Raw genomic sequence first — 24,354 nt, forward strand, 5'->3', positions numbered from 1 at the left:
ACATTAATAAAGGAAAAAAATGGTCATCTCAACCGATTGAGGAAAAAACATGTGACAAAACCCAATATTCTTTAAACCAGAAATAGATGGGAACTTCTTCAACTTGATAAAGGCCATATACATGAAAAACTCACAGCTAACATCATAGTCAGTGGTGAAAGATACAAGCTTTTCCCTTAAGATTAGGAACAAGGTAAAAATGTACATATTATCACCTCTAATTATCACAGTACTAGAAGTTTTAGCCAGAGCAATTAGACAAGAAAAAGAAATAAATGACATCCAAATTGAAAAGGAATGTCAAGGTGGCACATGCCTGTAATCCCAGCTAGTCAGCAGGCTTAGGTGGGAGGATCCTTTGAGCTCGGGAGTTTGAGTTGAGCCTCAGCAAAGAGTAAGACCCAGTTCCCCCCACCCCCCCAAAAAAGAAAAAGGAATAAGTAAAATTATCTCTATTTACAGATGATAAGATCTTCTATACAGAAAACCCTAAAACCTGTTAGAACTAAATAAACTCAGCAGGCCAAGTACACATGCCAATAGTCCCAGCTACTTGGGTGGCTGAGGCAAGAGGATCACCTGAGCTTAGGAGTCTGAGGCTGCAGCGAGCTATGATCATGTCACTGCACTCCAGCTTGGACAACAGAGCAAGACCCTGTCTCAAAAAAGAAAAAGAAAATTCAGAAGGATAAAGAGTCGACACACACAACACTCAGTTGCATTTCTACACATCAACAATTAACAATCTGAAAAATAAATTTTAAAAAATCCCATTTAGAATAGCATCAAAGAAAATAAAATATTAAGAAATTAACCACAGAGGTAAAGGACTTGGATACCAAAAACTACAAAAGACTACTGAAAGAAATTAAAGAAGACTAAACAAATGGAAAGATATCTCACATTCATGGGTTAAAAGACTTAATACTGTTGTCAATTTTACCCAAAGGGATCTACACATTTAATGCAATGCCTATCAAAATCTCAATGGCATTCTTTGCAGAAAGAGAAAAAACCTACCCTAAAATTCTGATGGAATCTCAAGGAACCCTAGATACTAAATAACCTTGAAAAGGAAAAACAAAGTTGGAAAACTCACACTTCTTGATTTCAAAACTTACAACAAAACTACAATAATCAAAACAGTGTTGCCACTTCTGTTTAACATAACGCTGGAAATTCTAGTCAGAATAATTAGACAAGAAAAATAAAAGGTCTATTGTTGGGAGCAAGCCCCCCAAAATCTGGCCATAAACTGGCCCCAAAACTGGCCATAAACAAAACCTCTGCAGCACTGTGACATGTTCATGATGGCCATAAAGCCCAAGCTGGAAGGTTGGGGGGTTTACGGGAATGAGGGCAAGAAACACCTGGCCCGCCCAGGGCGGGAAAACCACTTAAAGGCATTCTTAAGCCACAAACAACAGCATGAGCGATTTATGCCTTAAGGGCATGTTCCTGCTGCAGTTAACTAGCCCAACCTATTTCTTTAATTTGGCCCATCCCTTCGTTTCCCATAAGGGATACTTTTAGTTAATCTAATATCTATAGAAACAATGCTAATGACTGGCTTGCTGTCAATAAGTACGTGGGTAGATGTCTGTTTGGGGCTCTCAGCTCTGAAGGCTGTGAGATCCCTGATTTCCCACTTCACACCTCTATATTTCTGTGTGTGTGTGTCTTTAATTCCTCTAGCGCCACTGGGTTAGGGTCTCCCTGACCAAGCTGGTCTCGGCAGTCTATTTTGGAAAATGAGAAATTAAATTATCTGTCTGTAGATGGCATGATCTTATATGTAGAAAACCCTAATGAATTCACAAAAAAATGGTTAGAACTAATAAATTTAGCTGAATAGTAGGATACAAAATCAACATGCAAAACTCAGTTATATTTCTATATACTAGCAATCAACAATTTGAAAAGTTTAAGAAATAAAACTATTTACAATAGCATCAAAATGTGTAATACTTAAGAATAAATTTAACCAAGGACTTGTACACTGAATTAAACAAGAAATGGAAACAAGAATTCAAATAAATATTTATATGCCAACATTCATAGCAGCATTATTCACAATAGCCAAAAGGTGGAAACAACCTCAGTGTTCATCAACAGATGAATGGATAAACAAAATGTGGTATATAAAAAGGAATGACATTCTGATACATGCTACGATGTGAATAAACCTTGAAACACACTAAGTGAAATAAGCGAGACACAAAAGGACAAGTAATCTATGATTCCACTTATATGAGGGGCCCAAAGAAAGTTAAAAATGTAGATAACAGTCTATTTTTAATTAACAGCCAAGATTTATTTTAATTCCTATGAAAGCCAGAAAATAATGTATTAAGACCACAAATGGCCCTATCTGTTCCCTATGGTTTCAATCTAATTAAAACCTTATCAACTTAACATTCTCCAGTCAATGCTCCTTTTTTTGAGACAGGGTCTGGCTTTGTCACCCTGGCTGGAGTGCAATAGTGCCATCTCAGCTCACTGTAACGTCTACCTCCAGGGCTTAAGTCATCCTCCCACCTCAGCTTCCTGAGTAGCTGAACTACAGGTGCATGCCACCCTGCCTAACTAATTTTTGTTTTTCTTTTGGGTAAAGATATAATTTTGCCATGTTGCCCGGGCTGGTCTTGAACTCCTGGGCTCCAAGTGATCCTACTGCGTTGGCCTCTCAAAGTGCTGGGATTACAGGTGTAAGCCATCACACCCAGCCTCAATGCTCTTTTAACAAGCTCCACATTACCAACTTGTCAAAACTCATGCTACTCATCCTGAATAAACATGACTAAAGCAGGATACACTGAATGCTCCCAACTGGTATACCTGAACATTTCTATTCCTATAAATTAAGTTGTATGTTTACATGAGTTGTATTTTTTCCTCAAACCTACTGACACAAGTTGTACTTATTGTAACTGGTTGACTGAAACACTTTTTAAACTGATACAATGAATGCAAAAAGAGTTGCTTCTAAAAATTAAATTTTTATTTTCTATTTCCTTAGTCTCTCAGGAAATGTACACAGAATGCCCTAATTTTATCTCTCTCTCTACTCAAATGATGCCTGTTTCTTTTCAAAGAAGCCTTTCCTGGTTCATTCAATATGAAGTGGCATTCTCTGTATTCTTAAGTAAAGTACCCATACTTTACTTTTCTTCAGAACATTCAGTCTAATACTATGTTTTCTGTCTATTTCTACCATTAGATTATAAACTGCATGAAGGCAGAGAATTGTCTTAATTACTGTAGACCTCTAGCAATTAGAACAGTGCAAGAAATATAGTAGGTGCTCAATAAAAATTTAAGTGTTTAGAAAGAATCCTTCAAGATAAGGTTTAATTAAAATGAGGGAATCTGCACTCAGACAAGACTATTTCAATTAGCCACAGATGAGACAGATCCTATGTGTTCCCTTGTTCCCAAAATGAATTTTTCCTTCAATTCAAACGCAAACTTTTTTTTCAAGAATACCTCACGTGCAAGCTCTTCACTACTACTCAGGAAAACCCTAAAGAAGAAGCGCAATTTATTTCCAATCCCAACAGCAGTAAATTATCCACTTTGTTCTAAGGCTGATATTATCAGAATTTGTTAATAAAATGCCAAAATTATACCCTAAAACAACAACTAAAAACCTTTTCTCTGCTTTTCTTCAAATTTCTCTTAAGAAATTAACTCTGCCTTTTCAGGAAGTGGGGAGGGAAACTCTTTGGTATTCAAATAAAACGTTACAATTCTGCTTTTAAATAAAAAGTGTGCTCCCTTCTAGTGTTTTCCAAAACCTTATACTAGAAGAGTTTCTAAATACTTTGAAAGCAAAAAAAAAAACAAAATTTTGATTCATCAAAATTTTGACTACCCTTGAAATCAATTTTTAATTACATAAAATTTTAGTAAGTTCTGGGTTTTTAAAACATCCTAAAAAACTAAAAGATAAGAAAACTTCCACATGGTCAGAAGTCATTGCAGCTCTGAAAGGTCACATGTATTACTTCATTCTTTGAAAAAAACAGGAAAACTGGTCATACTGAAAAATGCAAACTGAATAGAGCCATAAATAAATTTCAATAAGGTATGACAGTAATGAAAAAAAATAACAATGAAAAATGAATTACGAGGTTTTAAATTGAACTAAAAATTGCTTTACTTTCTAAAATCAAGTTGCATTCAAAAACAAAATCATATTACAGTTATGAATACATACATGTAATAAAAATTTTTTAAAGAATAAAACTCAGAATAAAGTTATCTTTGCTTATGTTTTTAAACTATAACATATGCCCTTGGATTTGAGAAAACAGCAAATTAATGAAATGATTCACAGCAGCCAAACCACAGTTATACCAGTTACCTCAGGGAAAACACTTTTGGTTACTATATAAGACTTATGAAAAAATTTTACAATAATTTCTTTGTTTTTTTTTTTGAGACGGAATTTCGCTCTGTCACCTAGGCTGGAGTGCAGTGGCATGATCTCGGCTCACTGCAAGCTCCGTCTCCCAGGTTCACACCATTCTCCTGCCTCAGCCTCCCGAGTAGCTGGGACTACAGGTGCCCACCACCGTGCCCGGCTAATTTTTTTTTTGTATTTTTAGTAGAGATGGGGTTTCACTGTGTTAGCCAGGATGGTCTCAATCTCCTGACCTCATGATCCACCCGCCTCAGCCTCCCAAAGTGCTGGGATTACAGACGTGAGCCACCGCACCCAGCCTATAATAATTTCATATTAAGTATCTTTTATAACGGTAGGGAGTATTAAGTTTTATGCTGGAAGAATTCTTCATTATAAAATATCTGACATCCCATTATCAAAGAAAAACACGTATCCAATTTCCAAAGGCTCATGTCAAAGATAATCGATTACTGCACATCAGTTTCCACTTATTGAAAATCTATTGTGTATCATTGTTAGATGCCTTATATATATTCCTCTTACATAAGCCTCAAAGTATAAGATTAAGTATTTTGCACGAAGCCAGTTATACAGAAAAAAGCAAGATCAATCTACATCAAGTCTGCCATGCTCCCAAGTCACTGCACCATGGTATTTTCTCCAACAGTGCATAAGAGTACTCGTAACCTAACAAATCTTGAAGTGGGTCCTATAAAACATATAGAACCTAGCTGCTGAAAAGAGCTACCTGTCTGGGCTGATATATGTGTCACCTTCAGCCCTTCTTTCCTCTAGGAGGTTAAAAAAAAAAAAAAAAAGTCGGTTTAATCTGCTGAAGATTATGCTTATAAAAAAAAACCAGAGAAGAAAATGTAGAACTTCTTCCACATGTTCTCTTTATGACTTAGAAAAGCAACAGAAGGTAAGCTCATGATCAAAGACCAAAATTTCTAAACTCTAGCTACATATAAAACTCTAGCTCAGCTTTGGCTTTTGTAAACACTTAACAGCTGTGTAGTCGGACTAAATGACTTCCACGTACAGCCTACATTTTCCAAAACCCTCAATATAAAACTATAACATACAGAAATAATACACAGTAACAGAATATGCATATTTTCTTGTTACATGTTCTTGAGAGTAAAAATTGTACCTTATTCATCCACTAAAGTACCTTAAAATATGTGATGTAGCCATTTACTAAGTATTTATTAAACTTCCAAATTTATGTTCTTCCATACATCACAATGGATTTGAACTGACAGAAATGAAACTTCATACTGATAACAGAAGTTACACTGCTCCAACACTCTGAAGTAGGGCAGATCTTGGTTAATCCTTTTTGCTTAGGTAAATCAACTGAAAAGAATGACTTAGATCAAAATTTTTATATTCCATTTGGAAATGAGAACATGTCTATTTCTTAATATTCTGGAACTGGTAACTCACCTGAGACCATGGTCTGTGATCTGATAACATCCAGATAAACTGAGAAACAGAAGTACACGTCCAGTCTCTTGATCAGATTTTTCACTCCCAAAGTAAATTAAGTCTTTTCCCCTAGGCAATCTAGTCCTTGATGCTTTTCTACACATTGCAGAAGATTCTGGGAGTGCTGACATAGTTCTTAAAGCTGTTCCTGTACAACAAAATGAGTGACCACAATATGCAAAGGCTGGAGAAGCACAATGCTGCTGCCAACAGACACTAGTCCTTAGTCCAACAATGTCCTTACTAAAACAACCAGAGGTGGAACAACTAAAGTTGGATGCTGTTTCCATTACACAAAGACTTTCAACATTTCTATGTCTCCATTCCACAGTATCTTCAATATCAGCCAAATCTTCAGCATCTAACATCCACACATAAGGAGAAGTGAAATTCTCAGAAGAAACAGGCTTAGTCCAGGGGTGTTCATTATCTATTTCTTCTCCAATGCCCTTGTTAGTTAAATCGTGCAAACAGGCATACTGCTTGGTGGACTGCATGGTAACGTCTTTATTTTTCCATGTAGTTGAAGTAATTTTGCTCGTAGATGTTTTCAAAAAGCCACTTTGATGAGATGTCAGAATTCCAAGAGCTCTGGAAATCTTCTCTAGGGCCACATCTGTGATTTTCTCACAACCAGACAGATCAAGATGCCGAAGACTCTGGCAGCAACCAAGCCAAGACCAACTATAATTAAAAGACAAGACTATTAATGAATATCGTTAAATTTTTCAAAAGCATTTGACTATATGTATGTAGATGAAAACCAGAAGAAAGATTTGACATCTAATATAATCACTTAAGTATTTACTGAATTATCTATTGTTAAGGTACTATTCTTGATGCTAGGGATACAAAAACTCAATGAGAGTAATTAGGAAGTCAAAGTATTCCTAACCTAACAGAAGGGTAGGATTTGAGAGGGGTAAGGATTGGAAGACTTAAGTTTAATTATCCTAAAAGTAATTAGCAGAAGTAAGGCTGCAAACACATGAAAGAAAGAGAAGAATAACTAATGGTTAATGAGGAAGATCCGTAAGAAACAAGCTCTAGGAAGATGGAGCATTAGTTTTAGCCTGAGAAGAGTATACCTCTTCCTCTGCAGCAGGAAAAAAGGTGCTGATATAAATGGTTGGGTGGGAAAGAGGGAGTGAGCAATAATACAGAGAACTGGTGGTCAAGGAGATATACTCTGGGAAGAAGGTGGCTTGAAGAAAGTTACACTATACTATTTCAGAGTAACTGTGAAGAATCTAAGAGGGAGCTTTGCCAAATGGCACTTAGAGCCCAACTAAAACTAAAACTTCTTAAAAACATAATACCAATCTACATGGTTGCACAGCAGGGCTCAAGGGCCTAGACAAAATATAGGACTACAGAGATTGCAAGATAATACAGATGGGATTTTTGGATCAGCTGGGACCTATGAATAAGAAGTGAAGAACTGGAGGGTGCTATCAAATTATACTCAGACATGACTGAGATTTGATAGTAAAAAATAATAGTATGATTAAACTGCAATTACATAAATGAAACCTTATAAAATAGTTTTTCATTATATTTAAATTGTTTAAAATAACTAACCTGTCAAATGCAGAATCTGAAATGTCAGTCTGGGTAAGATCCAGATGCTCCAGGTTAGGACAAAGCTCTAAAATCTGCCTAACCTAAAAGGGAAAAAATTGTCACTGTGAAGATCTGCAGAACTTCAGTTAGCTAAGTAACAGATGACTATTAGTAAACATAATCTAGTTCACAAACTTTCGTGAATATAAAAAAAAAAAAATCACTTGAATACTTGAATAAAGTATAATAAAATATTCTGGGCTCAAATCCCTGAAAATCTTTTTTTTTTTTTTTTTTTTTTTTTTTTTTGAGACAGAGTCTCGCTCTGTCACCCAGGCTGAAGAGCAGTGGCAGGATCTTGACTCACTGCAACCTCCACATTCCAGGTTCAAGCGATTCTTCTGCCTCAGCCTCCTGAGTAGCTGAGACTACAGGCACACGCCACTACACCTGGCTAATTTTTGCATTTTTAGTAGAGATGGGGTTTCATCATACTGGCCAGGCTGGTCTTGAACTCCTGACCTCGTGATCCGCCCACCTCGGTCTCCCAAAGTGCTGGGATTACAGGCATGAGCCACCGCACCCACCCAAGAATCTGTTTTAGCAGTTATGAGACTAAACCAGGATTTTTACATTTTTAAGGAACACTCAAGATTCTGATGTAGGAAGTCGTAAGATCCACTTTTATAAAACAGTGATTTCATCTCATTTGCCCATCTTACCATGCCTTACATATTATTTTAAAAATCACATAAAACTGGGCTTTATCACTTAACATCTGCAAAACTGAATAAAATGTTTAACCTCTTCTAGTCAGTTTCCTCATCTATAACATATAGGTAATGATAATTATGCTACAAAGATTGTTGTGAGAACTGCAATGAAATAATAAGTAACCTAGCAGTGTATGCCTACCCATAGGAAGGCACTCAATAATCATTTTTGGGTTTGTTTCCCCTTAATTAAACTCAGGAATGAGCAAACCAAACTCTTATCATGCTATTTTTCTTAATACCCAAACTGGTGTTAATTTAAACATACCATTTTGCTGGAAACTGCAGAGCTGTATGCTAATACTAAGGTTTTTACAGAAGTACCAACATACGGTAGAACGTTATGAATTAAGCCATGGAGTAAACGTTTTTCCATTTGTGCAATGCTGATAGCAATTGATTCCTCCGCAGACTCTTCTGTAAAATGAATTCAAAAGTCTAAGAACTTCATAAACTGATACTAATTAAGCTACTCAAGGGCTCACCAAATTGTTAAATATGACATACTTTGTGCTATCCTTATATTTTCTTATGTAAACCATCCCATTTTTAGGCAATGAAAAAGTTTCAGAAAAAAATGTGAAAACTGAAAAGAACAGTAAAAGTTTTCAAGAGAAAAGAAAATATGGTATCAAAAGAAAAATGATCCATAGTAAAACGTACTATCACTGATTCCACATAACTAAAAAGGGCACAAAGCTAGAAAAGATTCGAAACTCAACTAAATTAGCCTGATCATAATGAATCAAGCAAAGGAAGTTACTTTAGAATTTCTAAGAAGCTAAAAATGAGCATGGCTTTTGGTTTTACTTAATAACTTCTGTAAAGCTTGGATGTTTACAACAGAATGTACTACTGTAACATCCACCATGAAAACACTATAAATTTTTTCCAATTCGAAAAAAGGAAAAAACACACTACACTAAAAAGAATGAATAATTGTATTGTATTACCTTTCTCAGGATCCTATTGTTATTATTCTTACCTAAAGACCAATTTGAATGTCTTTAAACATAAAATGATTTAACAGAATAAGTTAAGGAAGTCTCATTTAAAACAAAACTAAGTATAGCAGACAAAAGGATATCAACTAAAAGAATTTGTTACTCATGGTTCCTTGTTTAGATATTATCCTAAATTCCTCCTTTAGCCAGACCCAGACACACACACACACACACACACACACACACACACACACGAAGATAAAATATAAGGAGATAAAAATTACTTTAGTGAGCCCTACTCATTCTACTATAATTTTATTCCCAAGCCATTCTTTTGTTTCTGTGGCCCTCACTATCTAAATGTATACTATTTACTGTGAAATTTTTAAATTTTTAATTTTTTATTGATATACAATAATTATGCATATTTTGGGGGTACACGTGATACTTTGGCACCTGTATACAATGTGTGATGATTAAATCAAGGTAATTGGAACTATGAAATCTTTAAGAAAGTTAAACATTCTATGAAAAACAATAACTTCTTAGGACAAGTAAAAAGACAAGGCAGCTAAACTGAAAAAAGCACTTAAGTAAATGGCAGTTTAGTCTTTAATAATCAACAGATATATTATCTAAAAAGGCTCAATCTTTATAGCGTTAACTTTTCCTTTTCAATATGAAGGAAACTGACAGTCTTTACTCTGGCTCTCTTCAAGTATTGAGACAAATACACTGAATTTGTGAGAACCTTCAAAATTCTTACCACAGGTATTATGAATTAATTTTCTAGAATGAATAAACTGAGACTTCCTTAAGTTGACATCTGAGCAAATATCTCATCTCCTTCAGGTCTTTACTCAAATTTCCCAAAGGACCTTAACTAATCGCTCAATTTAAAACTGCAATTTTAAATTCTTCTTGGCATGTTTTCCTTGTCTTATTTTTCTCTACAACACTTGTCACCATCTAATATGGAATATATTTTACCTGTATTTGTTGTCTGCCTCCTGTCTCTAAATTTTAAGCTCAACAAGGGCCAGTTTTGTTTTTTTTTTCCATTTTGTTCACCATTAGATCCTTCATACCTAAAACAATGCCTGCCACAGGTAAGCACATCACCAAATCTATCATAACTAGAATAGACCTTTTCCTTATATAGGACATTTTGAATCTTTATATTAAAATGTGGCACATCTGTGTTTCATAAAAATAAACTACTTTAGCTGCTGATACAACAATCTTTATACTTACACTGTTACTTTCCATGTGTCTTTTTTCCACATTTAGTTCTTTTGCCAGACCAAATTACTTTAAGCAGGTAACTTTATAAATAAAGTTTCCTATACTTTCAGTTTTACCAACTAGAAAAACGTCTCATCTGTTCATTTTTTACTATTTTACCATCTTTTAATAATTATTATCTAGAATATCCAAGACAGAATTTGTTTTCCTCCTCACACTTCCAAATAGCATTTCTCTGCGCAAGTATGACAGCATTTTTCCATCATGTACTTTAAATTAAAAATTGTTTTCTAAATTCTCTCATTTGTGAGTTCTTTGGAGTAGCGATTAAGTCTTATCCACCCTTGAACTCTCCCACAGTGTTTAATGAATGGCTACATTAGTTTTTGTAATCCCTTACCATTTACAAAGAACATTTATGTATATTACTTCTTAATTCTACAATAACCTTATTAGGCAAGTATTAAGACTATTTACAAATGAGTAAGTCGACTCAACAGTTTCATCCTATTTCCCTCAAGCCACAGATGACTCAATAGATGCTGTGCAACTGATCACTTGAAGCGGTGCTAAAATCACATTGTAAACTATAAAGCACTATAATAAATGTACATTATTTTCATAAGAAAAAAGGTACCATTTTCTGATTTTTGATTTTAATATAAAAACAAGAGAAATAATCCTATGCACTCTTTAAAGTACTTCAAATAACTAATTTAAAATTTTATTATTAATCCTTCAAATTTTAAAAAGTAGTAGGCTTAGAAACACCAGTTTCTTTAGAAAACACAAAATACATAAATCTAATACCTAATAATTATAAGTACTTATTTATCAATTATTAAAACACTATGTAATAATTTTAATTTCAAACAAGCTTACCAGATTCATCTATGTCAGCATCTTCATCCCACTCATGAAAAGCACGACTTTCATCTTTCCTATTTTTCACCCATTCTTCATCAGGTTCAGTATCAAGTTCAGTTGCAGGACCACTATACCAGTCACCTACTCAATGAATAAACAAGGATCAAAATAATATCAGATTGCCTGCAATTATGAAAAACTAAGCTATTTACAACAAAAATCTCTACACAGAGAAAACATCTGAGCCCTAGGCAATAAGCAACTTTTTTTTTTTTTTAATACTTTTAAGTTCTACGGTACATGTGCACAACGTGCAGGTTTGTTACATACGTATATATGTGCCATGCTGGTTTGCTGCACCCATCAACTCATCATTTACATTAGGTATTTCTCCTAATGCTATCCCTCCCCCAGTCCCCTACCCCCAACACAGGACCTAGTGTGTGACGTTCCCCGCCCTGTGTCCAAGTGTTCTCTTTGTTCAATTCCCAACTATGAGTGAGAACATGCGGTGTTTGGTTTTCTGTCCTTGTGACAGTTTGCTAAGACTGATGGTTTCCAGCTTCATCCATGTCCCTGCAAAGGACATGAACTCATCCTTTTTTATGGCTGCATAGTATTCCATGGTGTATATGTGCCATATTTTCTTAATCCAGTCTATCATTGATGGACATCTGGATTGGTTCCAAGTCTTTGCTATTGTGAATAGTGCCACAATAAACATATGTGTGCATGTGTCTTTATAGTAGCATGATTTATAATCCTTTGGGTATATACCCAGTAATGGGATGGCTGGGTCAAATGGTATTTCTAGTTCTAGATCCTTGAGGAATCGCCACACTGTCTTCCACAATGGCTGAACTACTTTATACTCCCACCAACAGTGTAAAAGTGTTCCTATTTCTCCACATCCTCTCCAGCATCTGTTGTTTCCTGACTTTTTAATGATCACCATTCTAACTGGTGTGAGATAGTATCTCATTGTGGTTTTGATTTGCATTTCTCTGATGACCAGTGATGATGAGCATTTTTTCATGTGTCTGTTGGCTGCATAAATGTCTTCTTCTGAGAAGTGTCTGTTCATATCCTTTGCCCACTTTTTGATGGGGTTGTTTTTTTTTTTCTTGTACATTTGTTTAAGTTCTTTGTAGATCCTGGATATTAGCCCTTTGTCAGATGGGTAGATGGCAAAAATTTTCTCTCATTCTGTAGGTTGCCTGTTCACTCTGATGGTAGTTTCTTTTGCCATGCAGAAGCCTTTAGTTTAATTAGATCCCATTTGTCAATATTGCCTTTTGTTGCCATTGTTTTTGGTGTTTTAGTCATGAAGTCCTTGCCCATGCCTATGTCCTGAATGGTATTGCCTAGGTTTTCTTCTAGGGTTTTTATGGTTTTAGGTCTAACATTTACATATTTAATCCATCTTGAATTAATTTTTGTATAAGGTGTAAGGAAGGGATCCAGTTTCAGCTTTCTACATATGGCTAGCCAGTTTTCCCAGCACCATTTATTAAATAGGGAATCCTTTCCCTATTTCTTGTTTTTCTCAGGTTTGTGAAAGAAGATGGTTGTAGATGTGTGGTGTCATTTCTGAGGCCTCTGTTCTGTTCCATTGGTCTATATCTCTGTTTTGGCAATAGTACCATGCTGTTTTGGTTACTGTAGCCTTGTAGTATAGTTTGAAGTTAGGTAGCATGATGCTTCCAGCTTTGTTCTTTTGGCTTAGGATTGTCTTGGCAATGTGGGCTCTTTTTTGGTTCCATGTGAACTTTAACGTAGTTTTTCCCAATTCTGTGAAGAAAGCCATTGGTAGCTTGATGGCAATGGCACTGAATCTATAAATTACCTTGGGCAGTATGGCCATTTTCACGATATTGATTCTTCCTATCCATGAGCACGGAATGTTCTTCCATTTGTTTGTGTCCTCTTTTATTTTGTTGAGCAGTGGTTTGTAGATCTCCTTGAAGAGGTCCTTCACATCCCTTGTAAGTTGTATTCCTAGGTATTTTATTCTCTTTGCAGCAATTGTGAATGGGAGTTCACTCATGATTTGGCTCTCTGTTATTGGTGTATAAGAATGCTTGTGATTTTTGTACATTGATTTTGTATCCTGAGACTTTGCTGAAGTTGCTTATCAGCTTAAGGAGATTTTGGGCTGAGACGATGGGGTTTTCCAAATATACAATCATGTCATCTGCAATCAGAGACAATCTGACTTCCTCTTTCCCTAATTGAATACCCTTTATTTCTTTCTCCTGCCTGACTGCCCTGGCCAGAACTTCCAATACTAAGTTGAATAGGAGTGGTGAGAGAGGACATCCTTGTCTTCTGCCAGTTTTCAAAGGGAATGCTTCCAGTTTTTGCCCAGGCAATGGGCAATTTTTTAGAAATATTTAATTATGGTTAAAAAAAGTTACACTGAAATAAGCAAAGGATTCCATTTCAGACACACTGAGAAGAACTATGACGGGTGGGTTCAATTAACAATAATAATCAATTAACCAATAGTTCATATTTTCCCAAAGTAAATCTTTCTCTTTCAAACTATGTAAACAGAACAATAACTACAAAAATGTATAGAGTCTGCTACGTACCTGCTATGTATCTACTCTCTACACAAAAAGTTTTTCAACTTTATCTTTTATAGAAATAAGCTTAATGATTATCAAGTCTTGCATAAAATTTTAGAAATCACGACGAGCAAACATTTTCCCCTGCTGTCGTTTCACACTGGTTCCCACAATAGCCTCATTATGATAACAGCTAATAAATAAAAGGAAGCAGGATTGTCTACTCTGTAGTTAACCAGTCAGCAGTTCAGAAGCAGATGGGAACAGAAGCAAAGGGAAAGATTAATGTAAAGCTAAACTATAAATTCATAGGTCCTGGAGAATGTACTGCAACTAAATTATATGATCACGAAATGAGAGATTATGTGGAATCAATTTACTGAACTCATTTTTCTGGAGACAGAGTCTCACTCTGCCGCCCAGGCTGGAGTGCAGTGGCACAGTCTCCGCTCACTGCAAACTCTGTCTCCCGGACTCAAGTGATTCTTGTGCCTCAGCCTCCCAAGTAGCTGGGATAACAGGAATGCACCTCCGCACCTGGCTAATTTATTTTTATTTTTATTTGTATTTGTATTTCAGTAGACACAGGGTTTCACCTTATTGCCCGGGATGGTCTCGAACTCCTGAGCTCAGGCAATCTGCCTGCCTTGGCCTCTCAAAGTGCTAGGAGATTACAGGCGTGAGCCACCGTGCCAGGCCAATTTACTGAACTCTTAACATTACATCTAAATTAAGGTTTCTCAACCTTGACAATACTGACATTTTGGGCTGGGTAACTGTTTTTGGGTGCTGTCCTGTGGATTATAGGGTGCTTAGCAACAACCCTGGCCTCTACCCACTAGATGCCAGTATGATACCCAAAGATGGGGCAAACAAAAATGCCTCCAGATATTTCAAATATCCCCTGGAAGAGGGAAAAATCAATTTGATTGAGAACCACTCAAAGAACATACTGTAAATAAATAAAAATCGATTTCTATTGTTTTTTTTTTTTCTTTTTAAGACAGAGTCTTCCCTCTGTCACCCGGATTGGAGTACAGTGATGTGATCATGGCTCACTGCAGCCTTGACTTCCCATGCTCAAATGATCCTCCCTCCCGCCTCAGCCTCTCAAGTAACTGGGATTACAGGCATGTGCCACCATGTCTGACTAATATTTTATTTTTTGTTTTGTTTTTTTTGAGACGGAGTCTCACTCTGTTGCCCAGGCTGGAGTGCAATGACACATCTCGGCTCACTGCAACATCTGCCTCCCGGGTTCAAGCAATTCTCCCTGCCTCAGCCTCCCGAGTAGCTGGGATTACTGGTGCCTGCCACCACGCCTGGCTAATTTTTGTATTTTTAGTAGAGACAGGGTTTCACCATGTTGGCCAGGCTGGTCTCAAACTCCTGAACTCAGGTGATCCGCCCATCTTAACCTCCCAAAGTGCCGGGATTACAGGTGTAAGCCACTGTGCTTGGCCATTTTTTTTATTTTTTTAGTAGAGATGAGGTCTCTGTATGTAGCCCAGACTTATTGGAACTTTCTGTTTAAACATATTAAAAACAGAAAAAAGCAGTATATTTGAGATTTAGGTGAATTCATGAAAGCACAGCATTATCACATTTGACACTCCTATCAAATCATGACATAATTCTTAATAATTCTTAAAAATTAAAAATAGCCACAGAAAATATTTTCTGCATCCATGTTTGCCTTTTTACTAAATATTTCATTATCCTACAACAGAAAAAATTTTCCCACATAACAACTCTAATTATTTAGATGATATAAGTCTACCTAATATTCCACATAGCTTCATTCAAAAAAAAAATCTAACAGCTTATTTTAAAAGTACTATACGTGGCCGGGCGCGGTGGCTCAAGCCTGTAATCCCAGCACTTTGGGAGGCCGAGATGGGTGGATCACCTGAGATCAGGAGTTCAAGACCAGCCTGACCAACACGGTGAAACCCCGTCTCTACTAAAAATATAAAAAATTAGCCAGGCATGGTGGCGGGTGCCTGTAATCACAGCTACTCGGGAGGATGAGGCAGGAGAATTGCTTGAACCTGGGAGGTGGAGGTTGCAGTGATCCAAGATCGTGCCACTGAGCTACAGCCTAGGCGAGAGTAAAACCCCGTCTCAAAAAAAAAAAAAAGTGCTATACGTTATTGTAATGAATAAAATTGCTTTTAAATCAGACTCACAATTTACATCAGACATAAAGTCATAAACAGAAAACAATTTTAAAAAATTATGTGAATTTGGAAGCTAATATTCCCCTAGGACGGGTATGGTGGCTGACATCTGCAATTAGAGCACTTTGGGAGGCCAAGGCAGGTGGATCACTAGAGGTCAGGAGTTCGAGACCAGCCTGATCAACATGGTGAAACCCCACCTCTATTAAAAATACAAAATCAGCCAGGTGTGGTGGTGCACGCCTGTAATCCCAGCTACTTGGAAGGCTGAGGCAGGAGAATCGCTTGAACCTGGGAGGCAGAGGTTGCAGTGACCCAAGATCGTGCCATTGCACTCTTGCCTGGGCAACATGAGCAAAACTCTGCCTCAAAAAAAAAAAACTCACCTGGCAGAAATTGTTTTAATTCAGTGACAGAAAAAATGTATGCTCTATTAGTTATATTTAACCCATAACTGCATTATATGTTGATGAAAAGAAAATTTTCTTTAACTGTTCACATGTGAAAGTAATTTACTATAATGATATTAATATGAAACTGTGATTCAGAGAATGTGGCATTACCAATCAAATAAAGATAGGTCAAAGACAAAAACAGAATCACAATTATTTTGAGCCATCACCAAAATGGAGCCATAATGGTATATCACCCTTAAATTTTATAGAATTTATTCTGTATTTTTAAAATATTCATATAATTATTAAACATAATTATTTAAAGCCGTTTTGAAAGCTTACTAATTTAATTTTTAACTTTTAATTCTGAAAAACAGTCAAAAGCTGAAAGAACTAGTATAATGAATCCCCATGTATGTATCACTTACCTTCAATAATTATCAACATTTTGTCAATCTTTTTGCGTACCCTCCCACAAATATATTTTCCTAATTTTTTTTAATTACAGACATTATTATAATTTACCCATGAATTTCAGCATTGCTAGTTTTCCAAAAATATATACCACCAACACATCATCTAACTATAAAATCTGCTTTTTGATTGACCTCTCAGAGTTTCTCTCTCTGGCCTTGCTCATTAATGTAAATGAATATTCATCTAGAAAAATACATGAAAATATTTTTAAAACCCATTTACCTACCTCTGGCCCAATGAACAGGGTAAAGATGTTTCCAAAGCGATCCAGTTTTTGTCAGCTGAGACCATTTCATGCTTACTTGACTGCATCGACATAACTCTTGAGGATTAAGATAGCTGAAAATTGACAGCATTACCTCAGGAGGAAGATGGGTTATACCTGTGGAGTGTTCTGACACTTCTGCTTCTGAAATAAAAAAGAAAAACTTTACCAGTAAAGGCTAAAGAGCAAATGCAATAAGAAATTACAATTACATTTCTATAAACAAAATCCAGTGCCTGAAGTCAATTCCTTCCTACTTGCAAGATGTGAAAATGAAGTAACATGTATTAGAGGTAACATGGGGATGTTAAACTTGTGAAGAACCAGTAGGGTTAAACTATCATGGCCCAAATCACACTTCATCAGTGGGAGCTACAATAATGAACACAGAATTAACTTCCTCTTACAAAGGCATCACAGAAAAAACAATACTCACTTTGTAGCATTAAGTAGCATCACTTGAAAAAGGAACCAAACAGGTTATACAGCTTTAAATCAACAAGTATAGAGTCAGCCAGATTATGAGATCTCCAAGGCATTTTTAATGACATACACAAATCTCATGACCTTTTCCATTTATGCATTATGACTCTTGTCAATAATCTTCCTTGTATTCCCTCTTTGATTTTCACATTTCATACAAGACATCTGCGAAATCTGACTGCCTTAACCTAGAGGTGCTTTAAACTACTTCAATTATTTATGTCGCAGGTGAGACGACAAAATGTAAACATTTCTGATGTTGTTTCACACATTGATAAGAAAACTTTTGTCAGCAACTATTGCAGGAAGTACTTAAGGATGTATAAACCTATAATGTATTATTTCAGTAATAATTTCCAAAATAAAAATGAAAATGAAGTGTTACAATAAAAAATATAAAAGATTCATCACTAAAGTCCTATGAAGAATTTGAGTACTTTATATATCTAATTTGTTTCACAAAGCACTTAGATGCTATGATCACATTCTTTAAACTACCACTTTTAAACTGCCAAATATTTTAAACATAATACAGCTACAATTTGCTTTGAAGGGGTGGGAAAATAAAATGTAATAAGTGTGATGCTTTTAAATCCCATGTTATAATTACAATTAAACCAGACACAACAAGTCTTAGCTTGGTATCTAAAGCACAAGCTACATTTCAGGGTAAGGCATACAAGCTTTACAAGATTAATTAGAGCTTAATTTGTAAAATTATTTTAGTTTCAACATGCATTTCACCTACTTTGTTAAATAAAAATAAAAGGACCAATTTCAAAAAACTCCAAGCTATTTTAACAGAAATCCCACTGCTGCCACTAATCTTGAAGAAGCAAAGCTATTGAACATAAATAATTACTGAGGAAGTAGTTTTAAAAAAAAAAAAAAAAGGCAGCATGTTTTATTTGCATTTCTCATTTGTATTCTCAGAGTAACAATACAGAAAAATTCTGCCTCTAGTACTTATTCCTCTGAATATTACTGGATACAAGCTGAAAAAATGATACATAGGAAAGGATGAAAATAATCTATAAACATAACTAATTTTGAAAACCAATGAAAAAACACAAGGAAAGAGAAAAGCAGCCACTATAGTCAATAAAGCTCAGGAAGCAGGATGATATCACAAAAGTGCTCTGTGTAATGGTAGTTTTCAACAATTTTGACTGATCAATTTTGAGCAGGCCAGTGCTCTGTACTGGTAGTTTTCAATAATTTTGATTCATTCATATATAAATTTATTCAAGAAACACTACACTGAATATGTCCCAAGTATATGTTAAATTATCATATACAACACTAAATTCTAAAATGAGAACCATCGTCTTCAATTAAATTGATACATGAAAATAACGCCTTTAACTGACCACAGTGCAGGCCTAACTTGAATTATTCCTCAACCAAAATCTACAGTTCATATCAGTAAGATGTCAATGACCTTACAACTAATAAATTGTTCTTTATATATATGAATCTCACCTTTATCTGACTTTTCATCCACGGAATATTTAAAAAACTTCTGTCGCTCTTCAGCATGATTCCATAGGCTAAGACCTCTAAGGAGTTCTGCAGTATCCTTCTGAGAGCAGTGTTGTGCAATCACTTTCTTTTTAATATCCTTAAGCTCTTCATAGGTAAAATATTCCATTAACATCGGCTGAAAAACCTAAATTAAACAAAATATTCATGAGGAAAGATGCTTCATTCTTGTTGATTTACTCTACACCCTTTTAAATTATTAATGGCTCGAATGTCGTATTATGACCATGTATCTCAAAAAGATAAAAATTTTAGTTGTTACCACTGAGTTAGTTTATCTAAAAATTGCAGAGAAGAGTACATCAAGAAGATCCTGGCCAGGCGCGGTGGCTAACGCCTGTAATCCCAGCACTTTGGGAAGCTGAGGCGGGTAGGTCACCTGAGGTCGGGAGTTCGAGACCAACCTGACCAACATAGAGAAACGCCGTCTCTACTAAAAATACAAAAGTAGCCGGGTGTGCTGGCGCATGCCTATAATCCCAGCTACTGGAGAGACTGAGGCAGGAGAATCGCTTGAACCCGGGAGGCAGAGGTTGCGGCGAGCCAATATCGTGCCATTGCACTCCAGCCTGGGCAACAAGAGCAAAACTCTGTCTCAAAAAAAATAAATAAATAAAATAAAGCCTTCTTGTTATGGTTTCTCCAGCTAGTAAATCAATCCAAAACAATTTTAAAGCATGAGGACCAGAAGGCTTTCCCTTTATAGAATTTGTCGATCCCTCTTAATCATTCTGTTAGATGTTTAGGTCAGTTAACTGCCTTCTGGGACTAGAGTAACTGAACTCCACCCAAACAGGGCCTCTGCCTCACATGAGAGTAGTACCCAGTGTACTGGAACCATAAAAGTCAGAACTCTACTGAGACACTTAACTTTTCAATATTGTTTCTGGATTTTGGAAATGTTCCCTCAAATCATTATTTTAGAACAGTGGTTCCTACAAGAATTATCTATGGAGATTTCTTCTGCTAAAGAGATGCTTAGTCTCAACCTCCAATTTACAGAATTAGAATCTTTAGAGGTTGGAAACAAGGCTTTTTTTGTTTTGTTTTCACTTACACAGATAATTGTGATGGATATCATACAGTTAAAAAACACTGGTCAGTCTAGAAATTCAGCAGTTTCAACACTGGCTGTATATTACAATGAGTTGGGGGGCCCTGAAAAAATACCCAGGTCAATGCATGTCCTCTGATTTAACTCTATGTAATTTGTCTGGAAAGGGCTTAAAATACTGTTGGGGTTTCTTTTGTTTGTTTGTGTAAATATCAATTTGACTATAAGGTGAAGCTATAGTTGAGAATCACTACAATAACTGATTTACAGCTGAACAGGTATTCAGTTCCTCATAAAATAATTTATCTATTTCTTACTCTGATATTCATCCCATATTAGAGACAGAAGAAAAAGGGAAAACATTTTGCCCATTCATTCAATGATACCCTAATACATGTATAGTAGGCTTAAGATAATAAATGTTTTTGTTTGTTTGGAGACACGGTCTTGCTCTGTCACCCAGGCTGAAGTGCCATGGCGCAATCATGGCTCACTGCAGTCTCAACCTCTTGGGCTCAAGCAATCCCCTCACCTCAAGCTCCCAAGTAGCTGAGATGACAGGCACATGCCACCATGCCCAGCTGATTTTTTTAATTTTTAGCAGAGACGAGGTCTTGCTATTTTTCCCAGGCTGGTCTCGAACTCGTGAGTTCAAGCAATCCTCCCTCCTGTCTCAGCTTCCCAAGTGCTGGGATTATAGACGTGAACCACCACGCCCAGCCAAGACTAATAAATTTAAAGCCACCATTTAAATACTAAAGTACACTACTGGAAAAAAAAAAAAAAAAAAAAACATGAAAAAATCTTTAAACATAACATAAAAACAAAAAAAATATTTAAAAGTTTAAAGAATCCTCTAAAGGTTCTGAAAAGACATTAGGGTAACATAAGTTATTAACATTTAAGACAGAGCTGTTTACAAAAAAGAAAATTAATATTTCCTGAGTAAATTAATTAAATCATCTATTCAATGAAAAGCAACAACATTTCTGAGAAAACAAAACAAACTTTTTTTTTTCCTTGGCTTTTCTTTTTTCCCAAACAGAACTGGGTTCTTCTCTCCATCAACCAGACACATCTTCCTATGCGTTATTTTGAAGAGTCTCTAAAGCCAAATAGTATTTTAAGAATGTTATAGATCTAAATCACAAGAGGGAAAAATTATGCTTACCTCCTCTTCCTCTTTCATGTGAGGAAGAAAATCTCTTGTAAAAGCCTCCAATCTCTCTTTCAGTTGTTTTGCATAATTTAACTGTTCATATTCATTCTGGAAACCAAAAAAAAAATACATTTTTATAAAAGTTTTGCTTCATTATGTCTGGTCCCAGGAAGGTGGCTTAAAATGTGACATAAAACCTCCGGAATAAAAAAATAGACAAATTGCAAAGTGGTCTCTGTACTTTTAGCATAAAAGATATCCGTAAAACAGTAAGCTTTGAATTACTTTAGTAATGTATGTAACCCCATATTTTTAAAATATCATAAAGTCTAAAAGTAGCAGGTATCTACCCATAACTTTTACTGATTTGATTTCTAATTATACATTTATATAATTTCTATATGTCAGTTCTCTTAATATATCTCTAAGCCTAATAGACTGTATCATTACAGAATCCCTTTATGGTCATCTAGTGTCTCCTCCACTAAAAAATTCAGAATATAGTTGACCCTTGAACAACACAGGTTTGAACTGTGCGGGTTCACTTAAATACCGATTTTCTTCTGCCTCTCCCATCCCTGCAACAGCAAGACCAACCCCACCTCTTCTTCCTCCTCAGCCTACTCAATGTGAAGTCAATGAGGATAAAGACATTTATGATGATCCACTTCCACTTAATAAATAGTGAATAGATTTTTTTCTTCCATATGATGTTCTTAGTAACATTTTCTTTTCTCTAGCTTACCTTATTGTAAGAATCCAGTATATATATATTTTTACATATAATATATGAAATAATTGTTAATCGATTGTTTTATGTTATTGGTAAGGCTTCCAGTCAACAGTAGCAGGCCGTAAGTAAAGTTTTGAGAGATTCAAAAGTTATACATGGATTTTCAACAGCACAGGGTGTTGGAAACCCTAATCCCCATGTTGTTCAAGGGTCAACTGTACCTGTTAACATTATCCTGCCAGGCACGGTGGCTCACGCCTATAATCCCACCACTTTGGGAGGCAGAGGCAGGCGGATCACCTGAGGTCAGGAGTTCAAGACCAGCCAGCCCAACACGGTGAAACCCTGTCTCTACTAAAAATACAAAAATTAGCCAGGTGTAATGATGGGCACCTGTAATCCCAGCTACTCGAGAGGCTGAGGCACGGAGAACTGCTTGAACCTGGGAGAAGGAGGTTGCGGTGAGCCCAGATTGCACCACTGCACTTCAGCATGGGTGACAGAGCAAGACTCTGTCTCAAAAAAAAAAAAAAAAAAAAATTTGATGTAAGGTTATAAATATCAATATCAACACTTCTAAAGGCAAGGTGCTCACTATTTCTTGAAGTAACTCATTCTAATTCTGGGCAATTCTAAGGAGCTATAAAGTTCTTCCTCATAACCTAAAATCACATTTCCCCACTTCTATATCAGCCCTCTCAAAGCATGTGGAAAATTTATAAAATAATGAAAACTTTTTTTTTTTTTTGAGACAAGCCTTGCTCTGTTGCCCAGGCTGGAATGCAGTGGTGCAATCTCAGCTCACTGCAACCTCAGGTTCAAGCGATTCTCCCACCTCAGCCTCCTGAGTAGCTGGGACTACAGGTGCACATCACAACTCCCAGTTAATTTTTTTGGTATTTTTAGTAGAGATGGGGTTTCACCACATTGGCCAGGCTGGTCTCGAACTCCTGACCTCAAGTGATCTGCCCGCCTCAGCCTCCCAAAGTGCTGGAATTACACGTATGAGCCACCATGCTCAGCCTATGAAAACTTTTAAAATATGAAAATATTTTATCTCTGTTAAGTCTTCTCTGGTCTCTTTTTCTAGAACTAATTTATTCAACTGCTTCCCAATATTCAATCCAACGTCCTGTTCTCTTACGATTTTACACATTTTCCCTAAGCATATCCACATGGCTTCCATTCCTACTTATATGCTAATAATAACTATCAAATTTGCTTTTTCATACTGGGTCACTCTTCTGACCATGAAACCCATCTTTACCACCTCCTATTAATAAATGCCCATCTGGATTACACAAGCAGTTCAAACTTAATCTGTCAAGAATGAATCTTTTTATTTCCTGACCCTCTTCTATATACTCTAGAAAGTCAGGCTGAATCCTCGTTTTTATTTCTTTTCTCTTCTTTCCTCCTCCCTTTAAGTATAATCACTACATTCTATCAATTTTATTTCCTACGTAATTCTCAAGTTTGATCCCCTCCCCTTTATTTCCACTAGTCATGACTTTAGTTCAGATTTATTGAAGGTGTATTCATGTGGCAATACATAATGTGATACAAAATTCGAAGAATACAAAAGAATATTCAATAAAAAAGTAAATCTCCCTTCTATTAATATTACTATCTAGTACCCTACCCCAACCAAACCTCCCACACCTCCCCACCAAGTAGCTACTAAGTATTCTTCCAGAAACTATTGGAATAATTTTTTAATAATGGTCTTCCTCCTTTAGTCTTTTATCTTTAATCCATCCTCCCTAAGCTGTAGAACAGCCTTTCCAGAACATAAATCTCCAGGTGAGGGGCACATGGTGGCTTAACAGAGTTGTAACTTAAGCTTATGCTTCACCAAGCCAGAAGGGAAATAAACTAAGATCAAATTTCAAAATCCTATAATATATAAATGTAATTAAGAAGAAAGTCTCTCTACATGATTATCCTAAACTATACCCAGTAATATCTTTAGCTCACTGCAACCTCTGCCTCCCAGGTTCAAGCAATTCTCCTGTCTCAGCTGGGATTACAGGCGCCTGCCACTATGTCTGGCTAATTTTTATATTTTTAGTAGAGACAGGTTTTCACTATGTTGGCCAGGCTGGTCTAGAACTCCTGACTTCAAGTGATCCACTAGCCTCAGCCTCCCAAAATGCTGGGACTACAGGTGTGAGCCACTGCACACTGCACCTGGCTGGTATTCAA

At 36.1% G+C, this 24,354-nt stretch overlaps 2 protein-coding genes across 4 annotated transcripts in view; one reads left to right on the forward strand and one right to left on the reverse strand.

Annotated features, from left to right (window-relative positions):
• Window positions 1-24,354, forward strand: part of CC2D2A (coiled-coil and C2 domain containing 2A) — a 184,876-nt gene that overhangs the window by 152,524 nt on the left and 7,998 nt on the right. The gene's annotated exons all lie outside the window — the stretch shown is intronic.
• The window catches only part of FBXL5 (F-box and leucine rich repeat protein 5), a 49,252-nt gene that overhangs the window by 12,795 nt on the left and 12,103 nt on the right, over window positions 1-24,354 (reverse strand). For all 3 annotated transcript variants that reach the window (XM_054485972.2, XM_063663539.1, XM_063663540.1), the window contains 7 exons: window positions 21,429-21,524; window positions 19,144-19,330; window positions 17,140-17,322; window positions 11,307-11,432; window positions 8,504-8,652; window positions 7,481-7,563; window positions 5,858-6,583 (listed from right to left, as the gene is read on the reverse strand). In XM_054485972.2, the coding sequence (XP_054341947.1) occupies window positions 5,858-6,583; window positions 7,481-7,563; window positions 8,504-8,652; window positions 11,307-11,432; window positions 17,140-17,322; window positions 19,144-19,330; window positions 21,429-21,524 (1,550 nt within the window). The remainder of the gene's footprint in view (window positions 1-5,857; window positions 6,584-7,480; window positions 7,564-8,503; window positions 8,653-11,306; window positions 11,433-17,139; window positions 17,323-19,143; window positions 19,331-21,428; window positions 21,525-24,354) is intronic.

This window comes from Pongo pygmaeus, chromosome 3 (genome assembly GCF_028885625.2).
Source record: "Pongo pygmaeus isolate AG05252 chromosome 3, NHGRI_mPonPyg2-v2.0_pri, whole genome shotgun sequence".
Lineage (NCBI taxonomy): Eukaryota > Metazoa > Chordata > Mammalia > Primates > Hominidae > Pongo > Pongo pygmaeus.